Genomic DNA, 25,765 nt, shown 5'->3' on the forward strand with positions numbered 1-25,765 from the left:
TAAAAAAGGAAGTAAAATAAAACAGTTTCTTGATAAAATAATGTAATACTTGTTTCCACCACATTAAGGAAAGTTTGTAGTGAAGATTACTGATAGCAGTACATGTCAAATTGCAGCAATTTTATACATTAATGGAATTTCAGATTAAGAAATTCCTAAATTGAACATGGTAATAGACAGTTTTCTTCTTGTCATTGAGAGGTGGAGAGTACTCACATTTAAAATCTACTAAATCCAGTTCTTAAAATTAAGAACCCATTATGCAACTAGATATTAAATAACCCCTTTATTTATAAAAACAAAACAATGACACTGTTATTCCTAAAGTACATATCTGTATCCTTTTATCAAAGAGAGCAATTAGACAGTTTCTATAAATAACGGGGTATTTGACTAATACTCACAACTAATTAAAGCTAACATACAAGCTATGTTATAAACTCTTTAAGAACAACAATAACCTCTAGAATGCTCAAAAATAGACTTTTATGTTTAAACTATATAGTAGCACATCAGAGGTCAAAGTATTACAATAATATCACAATTACAGTCTATACAGATCTATAAAAACAATATAATTCTTACAAGTACTAAAACAACTGGAAATAAGTATGCCAGAGATTAAAGCTTATTTGTTGATATCTAGAGTTTACATTATTACCACAGAAAAATGAAATGATTTAATAAATATTAAGTACATTTTCCAGGCCTCTTGAGTTAACTTCTTTTATGAATTATTCCATATATTTTGTTACTCAGAATGTAGGCTCAGGAATGCTCATGGGTTGTTTCTTGTAATGCTAGATCATTGTTTTCTATAAATGAAAATCATGATTTGGACAAAGTATTAACAAATCCCAGTTTGCCTGGTGTCCTCTTGTGAGAATTTTTTAAAGTTTTATAAAACACAAGGTATAGAACACAAAATCTAGCATTCACATGGATGAATAATGGGCTTAAATAATGTTGATAGTAAGCCTTGATAAAATTTTAGGTGATTTTGTACTATCGGCTTTGTACTTTGAAAAAAGATTATGGGATGCATCTACATTTCTATAGACAATATTTAATTAAGTGTATAAAGGAACTATTTGGTAACTGGTATTAGAAAAGTTTATAATTACAATTTTCCCAAAATCTACTTTTTATGACATTGCATTAATGTCTTTTATGTAAAAACATAAATCCAAACAGCTATAAAAATAAGATACTGTTATATAGATTTGATTTTTCTTTCATTCAGCAATCACTACACTTTTAATTAATACTTAAAATATTCACTAAACAGCTCATGTTACCTTTAGGTTTCGATACCCAAAGTAAGGGTATCCATAAAACCATGTGTTAAATATACTCTTATGTTGTATGGAAAATAGCTGGAAATAGATCCTAGGAGTAGTATTTAGCTTTAACAAATGCCAGATGTGCGTTTTAAAAACATTGATGTGAGTATAAAAAGTTATCTACTTAACACTAAAAAATTCATTGAAATTAACAAAGTTGCTATTAAATTTATATGATCTATTAATACCTTCTATTCTTTATACTTTTTTGACACAACCCACAGACCATATAAATAATTAGTATGCTATAAGTAACTACATAAATCAGCTTATGAAAAACTAAATCAATCTTATTACATTCTTTAAACTAAAGTGTTACTTTGTCACTTTCTGCCCAATTATTTTTAAACTGTGGTAAAAAGGGACAGAGTAAGTAAAGACAGATTTAGTGTTTATTAACAAGACAGAAGGTGTAAGTTAACAAGTAAAACCAAAAAACTTAAAACTGAAAAAAAGCAAATAAAATTATTTTGCTTCCAAGTGAAGCTTGATATAATAAAATTAACAAATAGCGATTTTACTAGCTGAGCGTTTGAGCTTTGGAGAATTTGGCAAGACATCAGGTAACTCTGTTACATTTTGTATGGTGAAATCTGGGAGATCAGATTCCGAGTCATCTTTGTGCAGTGGAATCCACACTGTGCTCAGCAAATCTGCTTGTTTTCCACCCTATAATGTATATTTAAAAAAATGCTGTTATAAAAAAGGATATTTAAAAATTTGTTTATGTATATAATATTTATTACCTACACAATAATTATTATAGCTTAATTAGCCAAGTAGGCTAAATTAGGCTAGAGTGTCAAACAAAGTCATTTTGTTAGTTTGTATATTTGAGAAATAAATATATATATGTAGTAGTGACATAGTCAGTGACAGGCACAAAAAACTATCACAAAATAGTTAGACAGAAATATATAATATAATATACCCAACTATTTTATATGATCAATATTTATTGAGAAAGTCTAAAAATGTCTTGGCACTGATACAAATACAAATCTGGGGTAATTATCAAAAAGTTTTCACTGCAGACACTGAATTAAGATTGTATCATTATAGAATATATTAAACTAACCTAAATATTTTTAACATTATCGAGGTTAATTTGTAAAATAATATCGTGGTAAACGAAGGCAAGCGCTTAAAAGTACTAAGCTGTAAACGTCGAGTTTTGAAATAATGTCATAAATTCGCGTTTATTAAATTAAATTCATATAGAAGTTTTGTTTAAATGTGTAGTAATACCGTATACGAAACCAAAGACAACAAAATCCTTCTGCTTTATATAAACGCACACAGGTGTCGCTACTACAAGTTAAAAACGTGAAAATTCTGTATAGATCACTAAAAAAACACAGAGGTTTTAATTTTAATAATAAATTTACCTGTATATCAGTTTCGAGTTTGTCCCCAACCATAATACAGTGTCGCGGTTCGACGCTGAGCAACTTGCAGGCCTCCAGAAAGATGTTCTGGTCAGGTTTCTCCCAGGGCAGGTCCCCGGAGACCAGCACACAGTCGAAGTACTTGCGGAGTCCCAGCTTCTCAATCTTCTGCCACTGGGCTCGAGATGGCCCGTTTGTGATCAGACCGAGAAGATAATCCTCCCTGTGTCATTCATCACCCACTTTTTCGTTATTTCGCGTCGAAAACAATGCTGAAACTCAGCAAATATAACAGGTACACCACACCTTGCATATACTTTTGCGTGAAAACCATGCAAAGGGAAAAGTAAATGCAAGATTTTAATCAGCATTTTAACATCTTAATACTAGTTGTGCTGTGTTGTTTAATATTGGAAAACAATACTTCGTCAACAGAACACATCTTATAGTTATATCTATAGAGATAATCCGTCTATAAAGAAATACTAAAGTAAAAGAAACATTATTTTTATATTTTTCTGTAAATAAATTATCTCTATAGTAAAGTAAAATTTCTGAGGCAATGGGCTTTACCTTCTTGGCGTATCCTCATTTAACTTTACAAATATAATTCAAACCTAAGTGTTGGGCACGCGTCGCCCACTATGTCACTCGTTGAGCAACAACTGAACTGTTGAAAAACAAGTAATTAATTAGCAACATGCGCTCAAAGCCAACCCAATCTTGCAGAGGTAGACTTCAACTATAGACGTAACAAAAAATTTAATAATATCCATACCTCAACAAGATGTTGGTGTTGACTTCAAATGACATTTAAGAACTCTGATGAGACTGCGGAAAGAGAACCGGCGTGGCAGTTATGTGAACTAATATGAATATTACGCGCCATTTTACTCTCAAAAAAAATATGTCATTTTTATCAAGTATCAAGATTAAATGTCAAACTATAATGACGTAACAGTGTTGTCAACATGAAAAAGATAATTTAGCTCTGCTGCGACCTGAAATCCCACGATGGTTCTCCTTAAGCGCAGACTATACAATAAATACCAATACACAGTTTTATGTGGCGTGCAGTTTGTGAGGCTATGAAATTGCCAGATGAATATTATTATGAATATTATATCAACCACATAAGACCATGCACAGCAACGAAACTGTTCAAAGTTTTTCTAGTTCTATTAGATATTTAGATATATTTCTTTCGTTTACACATTATTGATACTTGGAACAATTCCTGTGCACTTTTGTCAATTTCTTTAAATATGAAATGCGATGAGAAAAGTATACAAAGAAACTGACATTTACTTTACATCATGAAGAAATATTTTTTTCAGCTTTCTGTTAATATTTCTGCATAACATAATTAAAACACAAATGACATTTAGATCATACCTTAACGATTCCAAAAGATGTATCACATCAGCAGTCAGAGCTAAATACTTAAAACGTAATTTCAACCATTCGGCTGATATATTTTCTGAAACAATTTTGATACATTGAATATGTTATTTACAAGAAAAAATTATGGAGGAAAAGACAGGATTTAAAGATGAGGACATTTTGTGTACAATCTATCTATGTAAAGATACAATGCTAGAAAAGTATATTTCATATTTTATTCCCAATTTTCAGTTGTCAATTATTTCCACACGTATTTCAATCAAAGGGCTAAAATGTCAACGTAAACATTTAAAAACCAAATCGTTGCGCAAGGACATCTGAATCTATTGCGGCTTAGTTCATGTACATCAGTTTCGTCTTTTAGATTAAAATAAAATCTTAAAAAAAACTAAAGCGTAGAACGCAACATTGCAAGTCATGTTCGAATGGCCTATAAAACTGCTATATTAGCTGCCATTCTCGGCATGATGCCAAATTATGCAGCTAAAATGATAGGTACTTCCTTCCAAAACTAATGAGCTATAGAAATCTCGTATGTTCAGATGAAGGAAAATAAGACTACCTTTGACGCTAACGATTGCATTCTTTAGTTACGAATTTTTATCTTTAATGAAATACGAAACTGATTTAGTTTAAATTTCACCCAAAGGAACCTCAAATTTAGACGATCAAATCGAATACATACATGAAAGAATGATAAAAAAAATTTTAATTATTAAATTAATGTTTGAAAAAGGAAATATAGATTAATATGCCTTATATATGATGAATGTTTGCATATATAAGATATTTTAAGATCAATTTATTTTTTAAAGCGATTTATCCCCATCATACTTACTGGCAATGTGTCTATAGTTTTTCGGCAAGCAATTACGCCAAAGATGCGCCGGCCACTCGTGTATTGCGTAGGTTTCGTCGTCAGGTCTCGCGCGGAAAGCGCGTAGGAAGTTTGCACCACTCTCTGTCGCAACATCATGAGGAACTCCATACTCGTTATGTAAAATTTCCACCAACTGAAGAAATAATATCTATTGATGCAGTTTTTCACGATATTCAATTTAATAACTATTTTGACTTTTACCTTCTGTGGTACCTATCAGTTCTGAACGTGTTTAAATGTGATAAACAAATTATAAGATATCTTTATACATCAATCTATATTCAGTAATTGTAAAAATAACGTAACAGAACGTAGAAAATATTTGCTCCTTCATGTTTAAATGACTTAATATATTTATTATTTTGATTCATATTTGCATAGTTTATATTTTAAGACATCAAATTTTTCCCCCTAAAATTCCATAGATTCAGCAACTACAGCATTACCAAAATGTAACCGTACCATATAAAGGCAATTTCTGTGTTGTGTAAAAGAATAACACATGATAAACAAAGGCAAAGTGTTTGGAATGGGGATACCATGTGTTAATAATAGAGTTAAGGAAGTATCATTTTGTGAAGCATAAATAGCTTGAGTTCATTGTACTGTTCAAGTCATTCGCCTGCATGTTGGCACAACACTGACATGACTGAGAATACCTATATTACATACTTTGAACTAATAGGTTAAATAGTATAATAGTAGTATAATAAAATAAGGTTTATAGTCAAAAGATTAAAAAAGTATTTAATAGTTATATTTATAAAACAAGTTAGAACAGCGACAACATTTTAGTTTTATAGTTCAATTAACACTTTAACAGTTCACACATTTAGTTGACATAATATATTAGGTTAAAAATATTAAAAGTGCTTCTTAATCTCCAAACAACTTTTTTCCAAGATCCATCATTCTGTGGCTTCTGCACATTTTCAAGGCTCCACCTTTCTTTAAAACTGCTTTTGCATTCTCATTTGAATCGACTAACCGGCAAAGGAAATCTTCAAATGCAGATTTAATGTTTGGAGCCAGTGTACCAACTTTTACTTTTACAAGCATTTCTGCTATGCCTTCCGCCCAACCACTTTCAATGGCAAACTCAGATATCCATGGCACAATGGTCAAGACACCACTTAGTGTTTGCATACCCAAAAACCATAGGTCAGCAATTTCTCCCCAATTTTCTTTATATGTCATTGATACAACAAGAGCAGTAGGGTCATTTGATTCATCAACCATGTAGGCATCCCACAGAAACCGTATACTTGACTGTATGTACCGACAAATAGAAAAGTCATTTTTCTTCACTTTACTAGCACCTTGTTGCTTAAGTAACAATAATCCTAATACTGCCAAGTGTCCATGTAAAACAAGATTTTCAGGGATACTTTTCAGTTCTGGTAAATTATTGAAAATGAATTTCAATAAAGTATTAAACAGCATGCTTTCTTCAACAACTTTAGGAGCCAGTACAGTGAGATTCATGAAAATATTGCATAGGCTGACCATAGCTGCTCTTGAATCTTTCATGTCTTCCAATACCTGAGGTTCTAATTCAGGTTCAGGTTTCTTAGCCTTTAGTCTTTCAGATTTTGGTATTGGTGGCTTTTTGTAGTGAACTATAGACCAGTGAAAGTTCATCGCTTCATACAATATGTCTTCCTCCTTTAATTTTAACGTGATGTCCCTCGCTTTGTCCTCTACAACCAGATGACAAAGTGCTGGCAGCATTAAACGCAATAGATCTATCTGTCCCATCAAGCATACATCAGTATTCATTGCTTCTCCTTCAGATTTATTTTTCTCAGCTAGTTTTCGAGCTCTGTAGGCATGGAATGAATCATTGGCTAGGGAAAACATGAATGGAAGTAGGTTATAAACTTGATCTCTCATTGCAGTTGTTTCTTGAGCTAGCCAAGCCACTAATACTCTTACCATTGCACACACAAACACCTTTTCAGCATCAGGTAGTTTGTCACGGTTTTTGTCATTAGACACTTTAGTAAGTATTGAAACAACAGCATTAAAAGCACCTTTCAGACTTGTATAGACAGACTGTTTTTCTTTCTGTTCCAAATCCAATTGATCTGAGGCCATGTAATTAATAGATGATTCAATAACTAAAAAGCAAGCAGTTACTAAATCTGCATTAGCAAAGGCTTGTTTAAAACTTCTGTCTTCAAGCTGCATTCTTATCTCTATTGCACAAAGTTGTAAAAGTAAAAGGAAGAATTTTTTTGGGTTTTCTTCATCATTAAACGTCCACTCAATTCCTAATAAATCAATGATATTAGCAGCTAATTTCAATGCAGGATCTCTTTGATTTTTTCCTATTTTGCTGGTTAATACATCATGTAAAGCTTTGTAGATACTTTGCGGCCAAGTTTCATCTGATGATCCGGGTAATACAGTGTCTTTGTTGCAACTGTATAACAGTGCACTTAAAATGGTTGCCAACTCAAATTTTCTCTCTGACTGATCTGTAGCAAAATCTAGAGCAATCTTGTTAACTAAGGCATGAAAAGGTTTAGGGTCATTACCCCATGCTTCAGGGCCATAACGACTCACTAGTTTAACTAAGATATTTAGGGCTTCATCTGTCTGAAAACTTTGGTGTGAGTAAATTTCAGACATTTTAGTAATTGCACCTACTTCAATTAAAGCTTTTTGTCCAGCTTCATGTTCTGCAATACACTGTAGGCATGTATAAGCTTCACTAACAATTATGAGGTTATCATCATAATCATCATTGTCAGATGTTTGTACTATATCAAGAAAAACTGGTACATTAGCCAGCATTTCAGGATGTGTTGCAAGTTCTGGTTCAATGCAAAAGCATGTAAGTATTGATAGGGCAACTGATTTGTATACTGATGGGGGACAGTCATCTTGCGCATTTGTTCCAGTTAAAAGCTTCTTGAGGAATTTGAACCCAATTGCTTCAAATAAGACCTTCTTTGCTGTAGAATTGCAGTCTTTTCCTTTTACTAGTTTTGTAACCATGAACAGCGCGGCGAATTTCTCAGTATCGCTTTGAGCTGCTTTAAGAATAGCTATGCATTTTTTAATTGATTCCGATATCTCTCCCATTTTGATTAAAACACTAAGCGCTCACAAAAGGCAAATGATCTAGCTCTACTGAACAGAGATGTTGATTCATTCGAACACTGTTCACATCACGTTTATTAATAGCACGACTTCTCTTTCAAAATATCTAAATCTGGACGTTGAGCTCGCGTTCTCCAACTTTGAAAGTTCTATTTATATAATACTGGAGCGTAAGCATCAACCATGCGGGTGCAAGCTACGAAACATTAACGATGTTCAAATTCAGTACGACGTAATAAGCATTTTAGTATTGGCAAATGGCGATGACAGCGCAGTGCCCTAATGCAATGTCAACTTAGGCAAATAAAGAACTCACCTTATTGCAAGCTTTTGAGTCTCCTTTTCTAGTTTGTATTAAAGTGTTATCTAAATCAAAAAATATGGCAGATACATAGTTGTCTTCATAAACACCATCCATATTATTTTACAAAACGAAAAAGTATTTTTCAGCGATACGTCAAAACTTAAACGTAAAAGATTAATTATTGTAATTAGTAATGGAAATTGTAATGTCAAAGATCACTAGCACCACAGGCTTCAACGCTGCACACCAATATCAAACTGTCAACTGTCTATGTCAATGTAGGTCCCATAATGGTGGTGGTCACATAGATGGAGTATTTATTAGCACAGATTCCTTTAATATTTTGGACCTGTATTTAAACGACAAGTCGTTCTGCGTCCATTTTCATTTTAGTACGATAACAGTAAGTTTGTTAATAATTAATGGTAATTGTTATATTAAGGAAAATCTATATCACACAATTTACTAGTTTTAGTGTTGTTCTTTTAGCGGCGTATGTATAATACTCGTCGAGTATCAGTAATAATAAAAGCTAACAACTGAGCCTTAAGTTTTAATGATATTATAATTTAAAGAGCACAACAAAAATGATTATGGATTTTTAGTAAAACGTTTATTACGCAAAATTGCAACGACAATTTATGTTACAAAATATATGATAATTATATTTTCGTATATTCAAGGAGCAGATTTATATTTTATAGTTTTACCCGTGTATTAAGCGGTTGCACAACTTTGATTAATATATTGCAAGCCAATCTATAGACAGCATATTTCGTACTTATTACTATTAATGAATATTCTCTAGAGAATGTTTTACGATGTTATGGTCTGCATTATATAAAAGTAATATGCCGACTGGGATGAGTTACGACGAAGGGACACGTCGTTTCATGAACGCTGAACAGAGAAATTCTTTTATCAACGTTGTTTGGAGGATAATATCTTCGTCGTTGTGTAGACTATTTCATAAAGAACTTTGAGAGCCGATTCATAAAGTTGATTTTACGTAAAGTATGTACTTCGTCTCAAGGAAAATTATTTTCAGTTGATAGCTACTTCACTTATCACTTTCTTGGTATTTGCTAATTTTAAAGCATTGTGTCCCTTGATATTTTATCCAGTCAAGGTGGGTGTTTGAAAATATATTATCTTATTTATAGGAAGATATTTATATTATTTTGTAATGTAAAGGGATTTATTAAAAAGCTATACTTATAAATAATTATTTCTCTTAACTTGTGTAATGTAATTACAAAAATTAAATTGCATGGCATATAATTTTATTGGAGTAAAGACCATGTAGTAATTTTGTAAATTATATTCATGTGTTTACCATACATTTGTATATTTATTTCACCATATATAGTATATAAAAATATGTAAACATATGTTCAATAATTTTAAGAATCTATTTAAGTAAAATAGATTTCCCAAAAGGCAGCCTTCTTCCCCCAATTGTGTCCATAAGATAAAAGTGCTTTTGAAATATCTTTGATAGGCGGACTTACTTCACGTAACTTCCTGTTACAGTTATCTTAGTTATTGATACCCGTTATTTTTAATAACACATCGAATCGGATATTTTGATCCTAATAAATTAATATCAAACTGGTACAGTGATATTACAGTGAAAACTCCTTTACTTAAATTTCAGTTTTATAAGTAGAATTTAATATTATAAATGAACAATTAATACGATGCAAAAATAAATATAACATTTATTAACAAATAGCATTGCCAAGTTAGGGTAAATAAACTTTGTTATACTTTTCTCGTTGATATTAAAACAAAAGAGGTTTTATATTGGAACAATATAAGACTAAAGACTATTTCTTAGGCAACAACAAGAAAGTCAAGAAGTTATTTTACATTGTTTTTCTTTAACTATTTTCTCATTGTGCGTTTAGTATTCAAGGTGCCCTTAACAGAAGTGTGCTAGAAGTAATTAAGTTACTCATTAACAGGTTGTTTTCATTCGTCGACCGACAGCCGCAGCCTTTGATTCTAGTGGCTTGTGTTTTACGTAGGTTATTGTATGACTGGTCCATAGTATGCTCCTGTAATTACGACGATGTTGTCTTTATAAAAATCCCATTAAACCATTTGGCTACTGTTATTAGTCACTGCATAATTTGGAGGAGTCTTTTGTCAAAAAAGAGCACAGATTAAATGAACAATATTACAAAGGCTATAAAAAGTTTATATTAGTCTATTTATATAAAATAGTATAAAAGAAGGAATGATGAGCATCTAGAGTGAGAACGTCTTGTCAACAAACTTTTAAGTATGAAATAGATTAGCATTGCAACCTGTGGCGTAATAATACAACCTTTAAAACGCCTTAAAATCCTTGAATTGATCAATTATTAGACCAAATTCTATATGGCCAATCTTACAGTTTAATGAGTGCAGGAGTATCTATCAGTATAGTAAATTAACTCTGTTTTTTGCAAGCTACACTTAAAAAACTAAATATATGAGAGGCTGAAAAATCAGAAGGTAACTGGGTTCCGGAGCCCTACGCCCAACAGTTTTAAAAATAAGTACGCGGAACTCGTTTGGTTGGCTTAGATGATCAAGGTGGTGGGATTCTCTCAAAACTTTAGGGCTGGCTCCCCACTATAATTAATTGTTGATATTCTCGTCTTTTTGAGAGAGTGCGAGAAATTAATAAGACAGAGCTATTGCTGTCTTATTAATTTGAATATTTTCAAATAAACTTTTGTGAATAGGTAAAACTTTTTATATTCACACTTTAACAATATCATTCATGTGAGCTGACGGTAAATCGCGTCCTTTTCACTATTTAATTTTGAACCGCGTCAGCCGTGTCAGCGTTTACCAATGTTCAAAATTCAAATGTAATCTAAACAGAGTTTAAAAAATTAACAGTGTGCTACATGCGCCCTAAGTGTTCTATTGACATACATAAATTAATTGTATAATATTATTTCAATTAAAACTAAATAAAATGAAAAATATCATAGTATAGAAAGTTATTCGTAACTGTTTGGAGAGTTTATTGCCGGTTCTTCGCTTCCGTTCTACGCCTTAATTTGAGAACTGGCAGTAAATCTAAAATGAGAAGCATTTCATACATTACTGTTTTTGGCGACATAAGTGTGTTACCGACATGAATTTGTTTAACTCGCTACCCCCATAGTTAAGCCTACGTGATTGACTCAAAGCATAGTTATTAAATGTTTAATAATAAAAAAACGTTTTTTAACACACATAAAACCACAAAGCGGTAATATACAAAGTGTATTCAGCGGGATGCGGTACGTTAGCTTTCAATATGGAGAGCGATACAAATCCACATTTGCATTGCATTGGCAAAAGAAGCAATCTGATATTGGGGTAAACAGGATCGTTGCGGTGTAGAGAAACAGGTTACTGATATATACGGATTATGTTACTGATATATCGGATTATGTGGGGAATAAGGGGTGGTTGGGGTTTGGGCCAATGCGTCTTGAATTTCTTTTGGGTTATGATGAATATCTGCTTTGCTTCTTAGTAAAATCAAATTAGATCCCGATTATTCATAACTGACGCGGTACAATTTACACACAATATTAAAAAACAAAACTTTTGGTTTTTTTAGATTCAAATTGACTGTATCACTTGAATCTAAGGATTTGTTTTAGAACAGGAGAATAAATCGGTATTAAACGGTATTGTAGCCATAATAGATGGCTTTCCAAAAAAGATTCAACAAAACCTTTCAGTGTCAAAGACGAAAGTTGTTTTACAAAAAAAAAAATCTAGAAGCTTGTACCTGAACTAGTCTGCAACGAACACTATAAAAAGTTTAAGGTTATATTAATGTTCGTTAAATATTCTATACTTCGTTCTCTGTACGCATAATAGATGGCGCTAGTTGTTGGCTTAGATACCGATTTCGGATTTAATTTTTATCATTTAGGAGAATAATATCTAAAACATTAACAATAACGTTAAACTAAATATGTCAATTTGATATATTAAAAATCAACATATTGATTAGTATGTTAGCTACTTCTAAGTTCTGCAAACAATACAGGTCGATTTATACACTTCCGGACCGAGACTAATATACTTCTGTTGGTTAAAAATACGTTCCTAGGGCTCTACAGGCCAATGATCTGTCGAAAGTAAGGCATATCATCAGAACCAACAATAGTGGCGGATTTACCAGCAGGCTAAGTACGGGACGGCAGATTTTTAAGGCGGTCAATATGAAAACCGATTTTATTACCACCTCATAGAATTAAAAAGATATCTGAATGATGGTTTTTTGATATTTTACAGATTTTGCAGAGAAGTCAGCAATAAATTCTGACCAACGGGTAATCGACCTCAGCTTACAATTCTTATGAGTGAAAAGAAAGAAATTGCTGGAAATGTATTTCTCTCTTCGGTTATCCCCCTACCAACCTATAAATATCAGTCCTACTACTGGAAGGCTGCAAACTGGAGCAATTTTGTGCTCAAAAATACATATGTTTTTTACGTGTAATGAAATTGATGGATCAATAGTTTGACATGACAAATTGTAGAGGGAGATGGGCGGCAAAACCTTCACTTTTATTTAAATCATTTTTTTTTAATTTATTTATTAGCCGGATACAAAGTCCATTGGCAATTTTTAATTTTAATACATCTGTATTGCCAGAATTAACATTTAAATTTCCAATGTGAACTTTTTGTATGATACAATTTATTTGTACCTGTTTTGAAAAGCTAAATAGTCTTGTTTCACTATATTGCTCATGTTATATCGGCTCTTTACGTGTAAATAAAAATATATGCTACTAAAAATTCTTTCGGAAAGACAGAAATAGTATCAGCAGTGTAATATGGATATTGAATAAGTAATCATTGACAGTGCACCCTTATCATTACGATGTGTGTAATTTTGTCTTTTGTTTCACTAATGACTATTAAAGTGACGGGCAAGTTAAGACTGAGTAAAGCCATTTTATTTTTGAAATATATTATACAAAGTACCTATAAGTGGTTTTACATATCTTAGAAATTTCAGTACTATATTATGTATTTATAATAATTGATCTTTATAAATTACTAAATCCCAAAATGCTTTTTTACTATTACATTTGTGATACATACACACAATCTATGTAATTAATCTGCTTACTAATTGCTATATTGCAGAGGCTTCCATTCCTCGATCAAGGTCGCGTTCCTCCTTTTATCTACAAAGTATCTCACCCGAAAAATATAATATAACGTTCATTATATTCTCATTATTAAGTCATCTGAGGTAAAATACGACAATTTTTATAAGATGTTTTCCCTTTATTAAATGGCATCTGCCGTAATTTAAAAGCCTTCTAAACTTTTATCTTAATATTTTAAAATGTTTTATTTTAAATATTAATCTAATAAAATGGAACTTATTTAATGGATGCGGCTTAAAGATAAAGAGAAGAATGTTGCGAGAGGAGATAAAATATTTTTAAATATAATTTCTACATCAATGCCGTGGGGTTCCAGGGTACAGGCACTAATTAAATATTTAAGTTTGCGCCTGATAGACAGTACGGTGGCTCAGAATTGGTGCTTTCTTCGCTCGACGAATAGGTTTCGCAATACAGCGAGAAAATACTACCTGCAATGAAGGTACACTGCCATTGGGAATACCCTTGAAAATGAGTTTGAGTGTTATATTTCTATTTCTACTTATTGTATTATTCTTTATTACTCAAGATGTCATATGGAACATGGTGTAATGGTTGCAGCTCCTTACAAACATTGTGTAAAAAAAAACTTGGCGATTAAAAAGAGTGGCGGAGAGTTTATTGCCAATAATTCTTTTCCGTTCTACGCCCTTGATTTGAGAACTGGCAGTAAATGTAATTGCATTCAATTTATATTTATTTTTTACATTATGTTACCTACATGAAAAATAGATTTTTGAATTTGAATTGAATATTATTAATAGAACCAGCTTTCACAATAAATCGCCGGTTTTAAAAGACTCGTATTCAGCCCAAGTATGTACCGATATAATGTTTGCATTGTTGGTGCCCAGAAGACAATGCGAGTGCATTTTGCAGAGCCATGAGCAGATATTGAGGCGTGACGAGTGTACATGAAGAGCTGTGGAGAATACCCTTGTGAATACAACTTCATTCTTTGTTATATTCTATGTGAACTGTGAGATTTGGTGCTGAATACTAAGAGCTGTGTAGGTTTTTTAAACTTTATTTACACGTTACACGACTTTGAATTAATAAATGAATCGTTTTATTCATTTACTAATTTAAAGTCGTGTAGAAATGTATTGTGTATATATAGTTTTAATACTAGGTACATATTACCTATTATTACGCCTGAGTAGGATAGTTTCATTGTAGTACAGATCCTATATTTAAATCATTAGCTACATAACGAAGATAACAACACTGCTATACATTCATTTTAGAGATAAAATATTTATCAGTTCAAAACAAGCCTCCACTGGCATGAATATATTATCTCACAAGCAACTACAGTTTCATAAAAAAATCTCGGTTTTAACTGCCTTTTTTGTATATCTCTGATTCACGTCGCTTTTATGGAGTTCGGAACTTTGAATGAGTTTAATTTAGTAATGGTGGCTTTACGTGTTCCGATGTATATTTTAGCTTTCAACGAGTGCGGAGCCGGAATCGTTAACCGAGAACCTCCGATGCTTATATTTATTGTTTCCCAATCGAACTTAGCTGCGTGCTCTGAGAGGCTCTGATATATTTCACACTTACAGTGTAGCCCTAGCGCAATACTTAAAATAAGTGCGATCAGATATTTTCTCTCATTTTAACTTGATCTCATTAATATTAAGATACGTTGAGAACAATACTTAAAATAAGTGCGATCAGATATTTTCTCTTATTTTAACTTGATCTCATTAATATTAAGATACGTTGAGAACTTGTTACTGTAAGACATAATAACATGTAGAACTAAGAAGTAATAATCAGTGATGTATGTATATAATAGAATTGATAGCATATTAATGTTCCTTGTTCAAAATAATAGTAATGATATAGATTTTAGTTTGTAGACGCTACCAAATTAAGCACTTTTCATTCAATATGGATAGTATAATGTTATATAAATTATATATCTTCATTATTGCGAAATTTTTGTTGAGAGAACGTGACTGAATCGAGTTTCTCATAACGTATTCTATTCCGTGTGTAAGTATCCAACTATAATAACGTAACATTGAACACATATTTTAAAAAGGATTCTAAATGTAACACATAGTATTCGCACTATTTCTATTGCATTATTGCATTTGAGAAGCAGACTCGCCTCGCTTTAATGTGAGTTAAAATAGATTTTACAGGAAGATCTCAGTGAATTTAATATAATGCCTGTAGCAGCGTTTCTCAACAGTTTTGTATGCCGTGCCCCAACTTGGTCCTTCTAAAATTCTTATGCATACTATACATAATGTTTTAATATCAGAAAAAAATCTTCACTTTAGATATTTATATGATGGCTTTACGAAGAAATTACTAGGAAATTGTTAATGAAACACACAATTTTCTAAAACATAATTAAAAACTGAAATTCAAATTCCAAATAATTAAAAAAATTGAATAGGTTGTCTATTCCCTTCACAATAAAATTCCCCCCTTTTGGGGTGTGGGCCCCACGTTGGAAAACACTGCTCTAGATAATTTTTTCTCTACTTTTGCAGCCTCTACGTCCAGTGCACTCGTAGTATGTTCGGAGCAAATATAAGAACCAACGTCAGCTTGTTTTATCCTATTGTTGATTTTTCTGGTTTTATGCAGATGAATTAAGCATTGTTTTTATAACGAAATATTTAATTCATTAAAGACAGTAACTTAATTAGATTTATAACATAGTCTATTTAAAAAAAAGTAAACACTTCGACAATAAATCAGGTAGACCGAATAGAGAATTGAGCACATTTAGAGAATTTTTACAGTCAGTTAAACAATGTGAGCCATCATTAAATGTGCAACGGACGCTAAAGAATGTGAAAAATAAAATAAAACGCGCGTTACAATGGTATGCTAGCATTTGGCGTGCATTCTTAATGTCCGAACATAAACCTTAATGAATCAGAAACAGATGGTTTTAATAACGTTTGCTTAAATTGATTGCGTTTCAATAAAGGTAATTAAATCAGTGAGAAATACGAGTGAGGGGTGATTCTATAAATAAATATATTACACTTCTATAGGTTTTTGTTGTTGTTTATAAACCGTTGAATATAAAAATTAAGATTATGGTGATAGAACATGTGTTGTTTATGGTTTTGTGAAATATATTTTGATTATTTTTTCAGTTATAGTTAAATAATAGATCTGGAGAATTCCTACGCTATTTCATGGGAAGATGTTAAATGATACTTAATTATTATCTAGCAGCGGTAATAGTGTATACATTGGGTTTCAGATTGCCTTCTTTTCTTGACTATAATTTTATTTATTTCATAATTCTACAGCAAACACAAATTATATATACAAACAAACAATTGTTACATATTCGTTGCGTTTTCTTTACCCCGCATAACCAATACCTGTACCCCTCTGACGAAACACCGTTGTTGAAGACAACAGATACCAGCAGCTTTCATCGGAAACCTCACATCGGATCGGTCAATTATCAATTAGGAATTAATTTAAAATATAGAGATAATAAAATATAGATTTGATCGTGCATCTCAAACGGGCCGATTAAAGTTTCTTATTAAGTTAAGTTTTAATTATTGTAGTTATTTAATAAAATATATTTAAATACATTTGCTTTTTATTTCATAATATTATGTTCAACATTCACAAAACCGGAAAAAAACAATAAGAATTATTCAATTCATTTAACTAAAAACTGGAAAATTGTGGGTGTGATTGTGAATATGATAATTGATACTGCTATTAACCATATTCTGGAATTTAAACAAGTCTAGGCTTAATAGGCTTATAGGCAAGTATGTGTCCAATTTTTAGATCTTTTTCTTAACAAAGATGAATGTTAGCACGAACTGTGACTGTTGAAATCCGTAGATCAAGTGTCACACGCTTAAACCAATAGCACTGCTATTGAGGTTACCAAATTATATTCAATATAGTTTCTTTTATTTAAAGCTTATTATATTTTCCTGTATTAGCAGATCCAAATTTCAGGGCTGGTAAAGAGCAAGCCTTGTTCGTTTATACGCATCGTTGAACTGATTGGATAAGGTAAGCCCTACTGAACTCAATCACAACGTGTATTGAATTTGGAAATTAATATCAAAGCTGGGAAGATCAGGTTATATTATATACTGTCATGTCAAATTATTTACTAAGTAAGTACATTTGATTATATTTAACGACGAACTTTGTTGAAATCTATGTAATATTCTTAAAATGGTTCCCGAGATTCAAATCGTAACTGATAAAGACGTATACGTTATTTCAAAGGTTTTTCGCATTACTGTCGTAATATGACGTTCGGTAGTAACTTTATCAGACAATGAGTGCTATCTGATAGCATCAGTCGCTAGACAAAGGACTACCCTATATCTTGTGATTTACTTGCTTTTTCTTTTTGAATTTGTTTTTAACATTACCCCCTAAAGGCCTGCTTGAAAGCTCTTCCTTACGCTTTTTATACCATTCAGAATATGATTCGCGGGCTTCATATTTTCTTTCTTTAGAATTTCAGATGAATATTGAAAAATACTCCAACGCTTTATTAACTCACATCATTCATTTGAAAGACGTCTTAAGAAATTTATGAAAAGGTTTTCCGCCAATTCAATAGAGTCGAAAAAGATATTTTTTTTAATTTTAATTACCTACGTTGCGTTAAATTTTGTGCGAGTAAGCATTCGGGTGTAATATGCCGTATTTCCTCATGAATATGGGTGGGTATAAACGCTAATGTAAACGTTACGAACAAATAAAACGCCTAATGAAAAAAGGTTGTATAGGCTGTGAAGATATAAAAATAATAATACTGTTCATTTAGTAGGAAAGTAGAATTTTAATGGTACTTTTAGAGCGTGCAGCTGTGCCGCCCAACTTTCTGAGTGGTCCCGAACGGTCGCACTCGCGTTATTACCGAAATGAATTGTCTTAATATACGAACTTCTAGATCCCTCGTGATTTAATATATCTGCCCTTTCAACCTTATTCGTCAATTAGTTCTAGATTAAGTTATTCAATCGTAATTATTACTCATAGTTTGTATATAATATCATTTATAACATATTATGGAATCCAATGAATTAATCAACTACTATCAGGTATAGCTTAGAGTAATTAATCAATGTACATAAATCTAGATAAGGGCGTTTGTATAAGTCGAGCGTTTGATTTTTGGGTGCACCAATAGAGATCTTTCTATATAATAATAATATATATAATAAACACTTGCTTGCACTTGCAAAGAAATCAATCAAAATCATTTCATATAGGTAACACAATATACACTTAGGAAGGTAAAAAAAGAAATATATATTAAAATCTTCTAATTTAACAATTTGCCAGTTCTCAAATCAAGGTATGGAACGGAAGTGAAGATTTGCAATAAACTCTCCGCCACTCTTTTTAATCGCCAAGTTTTTTGTAAGGAGCTGCAAACATTATATCAGTTCAGCAGTTCTACATTCGACATTTTAAGTAATTTATAATAAAAAAATTGAAAACAAAGATGTGTCCTCTATCAGTAGGAGGTATTGTGAAATAGCACACACTAACATTATCGTGGGAATAACACGCAAATACATAGTCGAAATAGCTAACATCACCGCATTTCAAAAATCAAAAGTCAAAAGTCATGACACAGTACAACTTTATTTCACTTGAATCACAATAGAACCATTTTATTGCCAGAACAAAATAGGTTGGGTATAAATTCACAGATTACGGTAGTACAACACAAAGTAACACAAAACAACACACCTAATAAAAAAAAATCTAAAGCTTACAATTATATGAATGTAAATATTAAAAAGTAAATACATCTTTGTTTAAATCAGACAAGAGTATGAGAAATCATTCGCATTTCGCAGTGCCGATTGGTTGCTGTATTGTGTTCGTTCGCTTTGTTCTCCATCTATCGCCGCCGCAATTTCTTTCCGCTCTTTTTAAGCACACCACTTTTATCGTTCCCGTAATTTCTCTCGTCACCAATTACTTTGAGTCTGACGAGGCGCTTGATTGTACAAGTTAAGCCTTTGTTTTGAAAATATGTACGACCGCAGTCAAATAAAAATGATTTTTAGCTTATAAGATGGAATTGTTTGCTGATATTAAATTTGTTCTGTTCAAAGTTTAGAGCGAGATCAGTGTAATCAGTGAATCTTAGGCAAGAAGCTGTAGGCGCAGTGAATCTGCAAAATGACGGTTCTCGGTATAATTAATTACCCGAACTTCAATGGCTATGGGCAACAAAAGACGATTGTTTGCCTTCCACCCTGTTGAATCGATGTCGACCCTAAAATCAGGATAATCTCTCCCGTTGGCTCTGTTATGAAAGAAATAAAGTTTTTATTTCCCGAAGATTAGACGCTTCTTTAAAGCGTTTGTTTTGTGGCTTAACTGAGATTGTTATTGCTCCATTTTCGTATTTATTTTAAATTGTTCTCAGATAAAATCTAAAGTGAATCTGATTTCTTTGTTTTTATTTTTCCGTCTTTATTCGAGTAATAAGTTATGTGGTTAATAAATGAACTATCGGCTACCTGTAATATTATTTGTTCACACCATCCTATTATCTATAGTCCTCTCTGTCTTTTTGTTTGTAGTTACCGCACCCATTCTCTAAACCCAACTCAGTCTCTTGCTTTACCCAAATGTAGGAGGAGTGGAAGATTCTATATGCTCCTGGACTCCTCTTCAAAAAAAGACTTGCAAGACCGAAGCGAAGACACGCGTTGTGCTTACGCTTGCGTTGCATGCTTACTCTTCTACCAACACTTCGATTTGTGGTCTTCTCCCACAGAGACAAGTGAAGAGATGAAGGACTATCTGTGATTTGTACGCCGCATTCCAATAACCCGTCGATCTTTGTCTTCGCCGCTTTATTCAATAATAAATATGCAGTAGCTTCAGAATTATTTGTTTTGCAAGCATGTGATCTACTATACCCGTCATTATGATACGTGTCATCGATTCTTTGATAATTATCTATCGTTGCCTTCCTCCACAAGCCGTTGACTTTTGGGAGGTTATGGTTTTACCGGTAAATTATTTAAAGACAGACAACGATCACTATTTAAGATTAGATTTGTTTACGCAACGGAATATTCTTAAAAGTTGTATTGAGAATAGCGCCAAATCACCATGTGCATCATGAGACACACACACACACACTCTCACGTTCATAGCCTCACTTACACACCATACGCAGCAAAGACGAAGAATTTACGTATGTTATAATTTTTATTGCTATTTTATTTCGTAAATAATTGTACCATTTTGTATATTTTATGTATTCCATTTTTGGCTATGTTATAATAACGAATACTCACTAAACTAGTTAACTTAGTTTCTACTCATTTTTTAAAATAAACTCTAGGTTCCACTGACGACTTTCCCCTCTTTCTGCATCAAATAGTTCCAGGTTCACTGTCATATTTAGTGATAGATTTGTAAGTTAGATTATAGACTCATTAAACCTTAGATCTGAATATTATAAAATTACTCATTAACTAGTAAGTTGTTAAAGTAAAAAGCTGAAGCAGTATTGTTTTATTAAGACGCCTTAATTACTAGATGTATGGATTATAAAATAAATAAGAATAAAAAAAAAGGTACGAATTAATAAATAAATAATTTCGTCAGGTTAGAATATATAATATGTACTGAGCAAAATGTACTTATCATTGTCTGACCTATGACCACAGAATTACAAAACCTATCATTGTTCTACCGACTCTCAACCGCACTATAGGATGCATAGTCCCATAGCTACTTATATTACCTTTTATATTATGACGGTAAGATTAAAAAAAAATCGCATTATGTTAAAGCATATGGAGTTGAATAATATTGGAGCAATAATGTCGCACTTGGTTAATATACCACGTCGCATTCTGTTGTGTAAGCCGAAAAGTCTGGTCTGAAGATAACGAGCAAGGCACAATGGACCCCTCCCTTCCAAATATGAACTCTCATTGTCTACTTAATTACGAGTGTCTTTGAGATATGGCCCGTACATATTCAACCATACCGTGTATTCATAAGCTTTATTGATATTTTCTAATGAAAATCATAATTAAATCTTATAATATACTGATATAAAAGTATTGATAGGTACATTTATTAGTAATCATATCAATCAAATTTTAGTTAACAATTTTCAATTATTTATTTATTTAAAGGTTTGCCAGTGTACTGCTGGTAATGCTGGTCGCATTTCCTCGCAGTATTGCTATACTTATTCGCTAAATTATGCTCCATATGACTTCTCACAAGTGCATCATATAAGACTCTCACTGTAGTGATGTTCATAAAGTCCTTGACTTGTCTTAGTACAAAGCCAAGTTTTTTATGACATTTTGGACATGTATATAACATCTAACTTTTGACGCATCTAAGGTTTATTATATACACATGGCTCATAGTGTACTCTGGAATTGTTTTGTTTATAATAAATGCTATGATAGTCTTATAGTTATTTGCATTTGAAAATGTTCCGATATCTTCAAAATAAAACTGTGCCGATAACAATAATTTTAAATTACATCAATTTACGACGATAACGGCTTCAGTTATTATTTCCATGGCGCCGATAAACCTTGTGAATGGTTTTCCAAACGTCCCGGGCGAACCTTTTTATTACGGTATTTGTCAAGATGTTCCAACGTAAAAGGGGCTATAATCGAAATTTTACGTTTGGTTAACATATGCCGATTGTAAAATATAATTTTCAATAATCAGATTGAGGTAGATTACTGGGAGAAAATACATTTAACCATTTCGAATACATTTTCTTGGTCCCAAACATTTTTCGTTTTCGGCCGTTTACCTGTCGAAACATTATTTGCTTGGACTGAAAAAAATGTTTCGACAGGGTATGGGATATGTATATGAGTAAAATGAACACATTATCAACAAAATCACATTTGATTATTGCTATGAATTGTGAATAGGAGAATAATAACACTGTTTTGTGACACTAATGCCCAACACATATTACAATAGTTTTAATACATCCTTGGATAATTTTGTTGAATTAACCGCATCATGAAATATACCAGCAATCTATCTCGCACATCCCACTCGAAACTTGTTAACTTTTATAATTAAAAGCATCATGGCTTTAAAACAATTACTTTATAATAAATATTGGTATCTGAAATATTTATGAGACGTTGATGAAATCAAAATGTCTATAAAAGCAATAACATCGGATGTTGTCACGAATATGAAATTTCCATATTTAATGAAGTGATTGTCGAACATGATCTGTATTAATTGGAATACCAAATCTGTTTGCCATATTTTACATCTAACGCGGGCTGAGATAGATTTGAGGAAGAAATCTCACCTATAGTATTGTCTCATCTATATTGTCATGTAATAATAGTTCATTAAGACACATTACATCCGTTTGATCAGGATATTTATGCTGACTCTTATTAAGATCTAAATCAGAAGGCATTGCAAACTTACTGGTACTCTTGCCTTCGAACCATTTTATAGTGTACCAATTGGTAATTTCTTTGTACGCAACCCTAGTAACAATGTTAACGATTATATAGTCAATTATTAATTTAAATAATTAAACATGTATTTTAATAAAACAAATAACAATCATATACATATACAGTATTTACAATTTCTTTGTATTAAAATAATTGTATGTATTAATATAAATTAACTAGCGGATCCGACAGACGCTGTCCTGTCTACACGTCTTTAATTTCAAAATTTCAATTTTTAATAAGCCATTTTGATAAAAATTATTATTCCAATGTTATGACAATATCTAACGATCCAGCACATGGTCACACACGATATAACACAATGATAACAAAACATTTTTTAAATTTCGGGACAGACTAAAATTAAAATTCGAATATTATTTAAAATTTGACACTGCGATGGTAGCGCCGTCTGTCGGATCCAATGTAAAACATTCCAAAATCAACAACAACTAATAAATTGAAAATTAATTAAAAAAACATTGTCCAGCGGACAAAATTGTGAATCTAAACCATTCCCAGATCCCCTTGAACACACACAAAAAATTTCGTCTAAATCGGTCCAGTCGTTTAGGAGGAGTTCAGTCACATACACACGCACACAAGAAATATATATATTAAGATACAAGCAAAGATGTTGGTCTAAATAGGAAATTACTAGACATATCTGAAATTCTCATACATATTGCTTTACCATATAAAGTGTGTTATGAGACAGTTATAAAGCACGTTAGCGATCGGTGAGCGAATCAAGTCGGGTGTCCAATTTCCTGGGTATAGGAAGCCACCTCGATTAGCTGGACGATACTGCCAGGAAATGCACGTGTTTGCGCTGTGACGACTCTCAGGCATAGATAAATAAACTAGCTACTTCATAGTTGCAATTCATTATAGCGTTGGTGAAGAGTTTTGTCTTGCAATACTAACGATTAAAGACATGTACACCACATGTGTGATTGAAGATGTATATTTACATAATCATAGCGATGTGGATGTTTAATAGATGATGGAGAAAGTAAATTATCTTCCTAATCTTCCTCCAAGCTCAGCCCAAAGGCTTGGTGGTTGGTATATAGTTAGATATGTGCCCAAAAGGCAGATAGCGCGCACGATAAAGGCTCGCACAACGCACCATCGTATCGATTGTAGTCGCCGATTCTAGATGTTATTTGCCGTATGTACGTGGGTAAAACTGAAAATGTTTAGAACTGGCCAGTTAGAAGCATTGCTAATGAAAACTTTTTTTTTTAATTTAAATTTTAGTATTTTTTGGTACCCTTATTTAGTATATTGCATAAATTTGTCATTTGTTTTTGTGAATTGGCGGCAAATCAAACTTTTGTTACACGTTAAAAAGAACCTATAATATCATCACCATAAAAAAATATATAAAACAAGTTTATAAAGCCTTCACGTAAAATCTGCTTCAGGTTTCCTAACTACTTCTATTTTGCACCTTGCTTAACGCGCTATCTAAAATATTTATAACTAATATGTATGTAAATGGAACAAAAACGGTGTAGGCGAAAAGTGTATTTAAATGAGTCGAAAAACTGAGCAAGCTGTTTGTATTAACTGTGTCACAAATAAATTGTTGTGTACAGAACGTTCGAGGAGCCGCTTTGCCTGTTCCAGCGTTGTGACCGTTTGAAGTGTCTGATTAGATGGTTCTAGCTTTTTAATTGAAAAGGTTATATAGAATTCGATTAGACGTTATTTTATTCTGGTTATTTAAAATGCCTTTGAGGATTAACGTTCCAATACTGCCATGATAAAAACAAACTTAAAAAGTCAAGTTTTTGAAGATAAAAACATTGCAACTTTTTATTTATGCCAAAGACAAATTACCGATAAATGGCGGATGATAAAAGGATGACTTTTGACATAATCGAAACGATAAATTGCGAAGGTAATTTCACAGGGAATAGACGCGGATCGGTACGGATACAATTTTTCCGGGTGGCGAGAAAAATTCTAGCAATGCATCAAATAGCAATAACATATTTTTTTCATTTACATCGCAATTCCGATGAATCACCGATGCCGTATTACGGCTCGCTTGCTTCTCATCGACCTAGATACGAAATATTGTGAGAATCTTGCACTTATATTGGTAATCATTAATATGACACAGAATTGAACACTTCCCTAAAAACGAGCTACGGCTTATTAAAATTACTTAAACTAGGTAACTATTGTATATCACACACTATAAATATACAGTTTAAAGTTTATTAAAAATTTATTTTTTTAATTTATTCTTATGGTCAAAGTTCTTTTTTAGATATATATGTTATCACCACTATCGTATTGGCGCTTAACTGTAAACATAGCTATACATATTTAATATGTGTATTCTATAGGTATAAACCGTTCTGTTAGGTTATTCGTGTAAATGAATATGTCTCGGTAACCTTTGTATCGCATCTACATATACTGTATATATAATGTATATTTGAATACTTAATACAAAATGTTTAAACGGACCAGAAGGATCGGGCATTTTACGGCTATGAACGACAAAATTTTGAAGTCATCCATAAATATATGGATAATATATCACACATTCCCAACTAGAAATAGAACAAAACCTTTCTTACACTTCCAATAATATTTAAAAATCATAATTAGCTTAATAGCCCATCTTGAGTTGTAGCGAGACAAATGCAC

The 25,765-nt window shown here is 32.1% G+C and overlaps 1 protein-coding gene across 2 annotated transcripts; it reads right to left on the reverse strand.

Moving 5' to 3' along the window:
- Positions 1–29: 29 nt before the first annotated feature.
- LOC110998807 (neurochondrin homolog) lies at positions 30–8,665 on the reverse strand. Of its 2 annotated transcripts, XM_045630824.1 has the most exons (5): positions 8,440–8,665; positions 4,974–5,148; positions 4,127–4,211; positions 2,732–2,954; positions 30–2,012 (listed from the first exon to the last, which is right to left on the reverse strand). In XM_045630824.1, the coding sequence occupies exons 1-5, from the start codon at positions 8,539–8,541 to the stop codon at positions 1,845–1,847; spliced, it is 753 nt and encodes a 250-aa protein (XP_045486780.1). In that variant the 5' UTR covers positions 8,542–8,665; the 3' UTR covers positions 30–1,844. The 2 variants fall into 2 exon arrangements, with proteins under 2 accessions (XP_045486780.1, XP_022123293.2); XM_022267601.2 differs by lacking the exons at positions 30–2,012; positions 2,732–2,954; positions 4,127–4,211; positions 4,974–5,148 and adding an exon at positions 5,736–8,319 and having other exon boundaries at positions 8,440–8,577.
- Between the last annotated feature and the right edge of the window lie 17,100 nt (positions 8,666–25,765).

This window comes from Pieris rapae, chromosome 1 (genome assembly GCF_905147795.1).
Source record: "Pieris rapae chromosome 1, ilPieRapa1.1, whole genome shotgun sequence".
In the NCBI taxonomy this organism is placed as follows: Eukaryota; Metazoa; Arthropoda; class Insecta; order Lepidoptera; family Pieridae; genus Pieris; species Pieris rapae.

Bases quoted from the DNA above. Each gene is read 5' to 3' on its own strand.
- LOC110998807 (XM_022267601.2), bottom strand. From the start codon at position 8,105: ATGGGAGAGATATCGGAATCAATTAAAAAATGCATAGCTATTCTTAAA.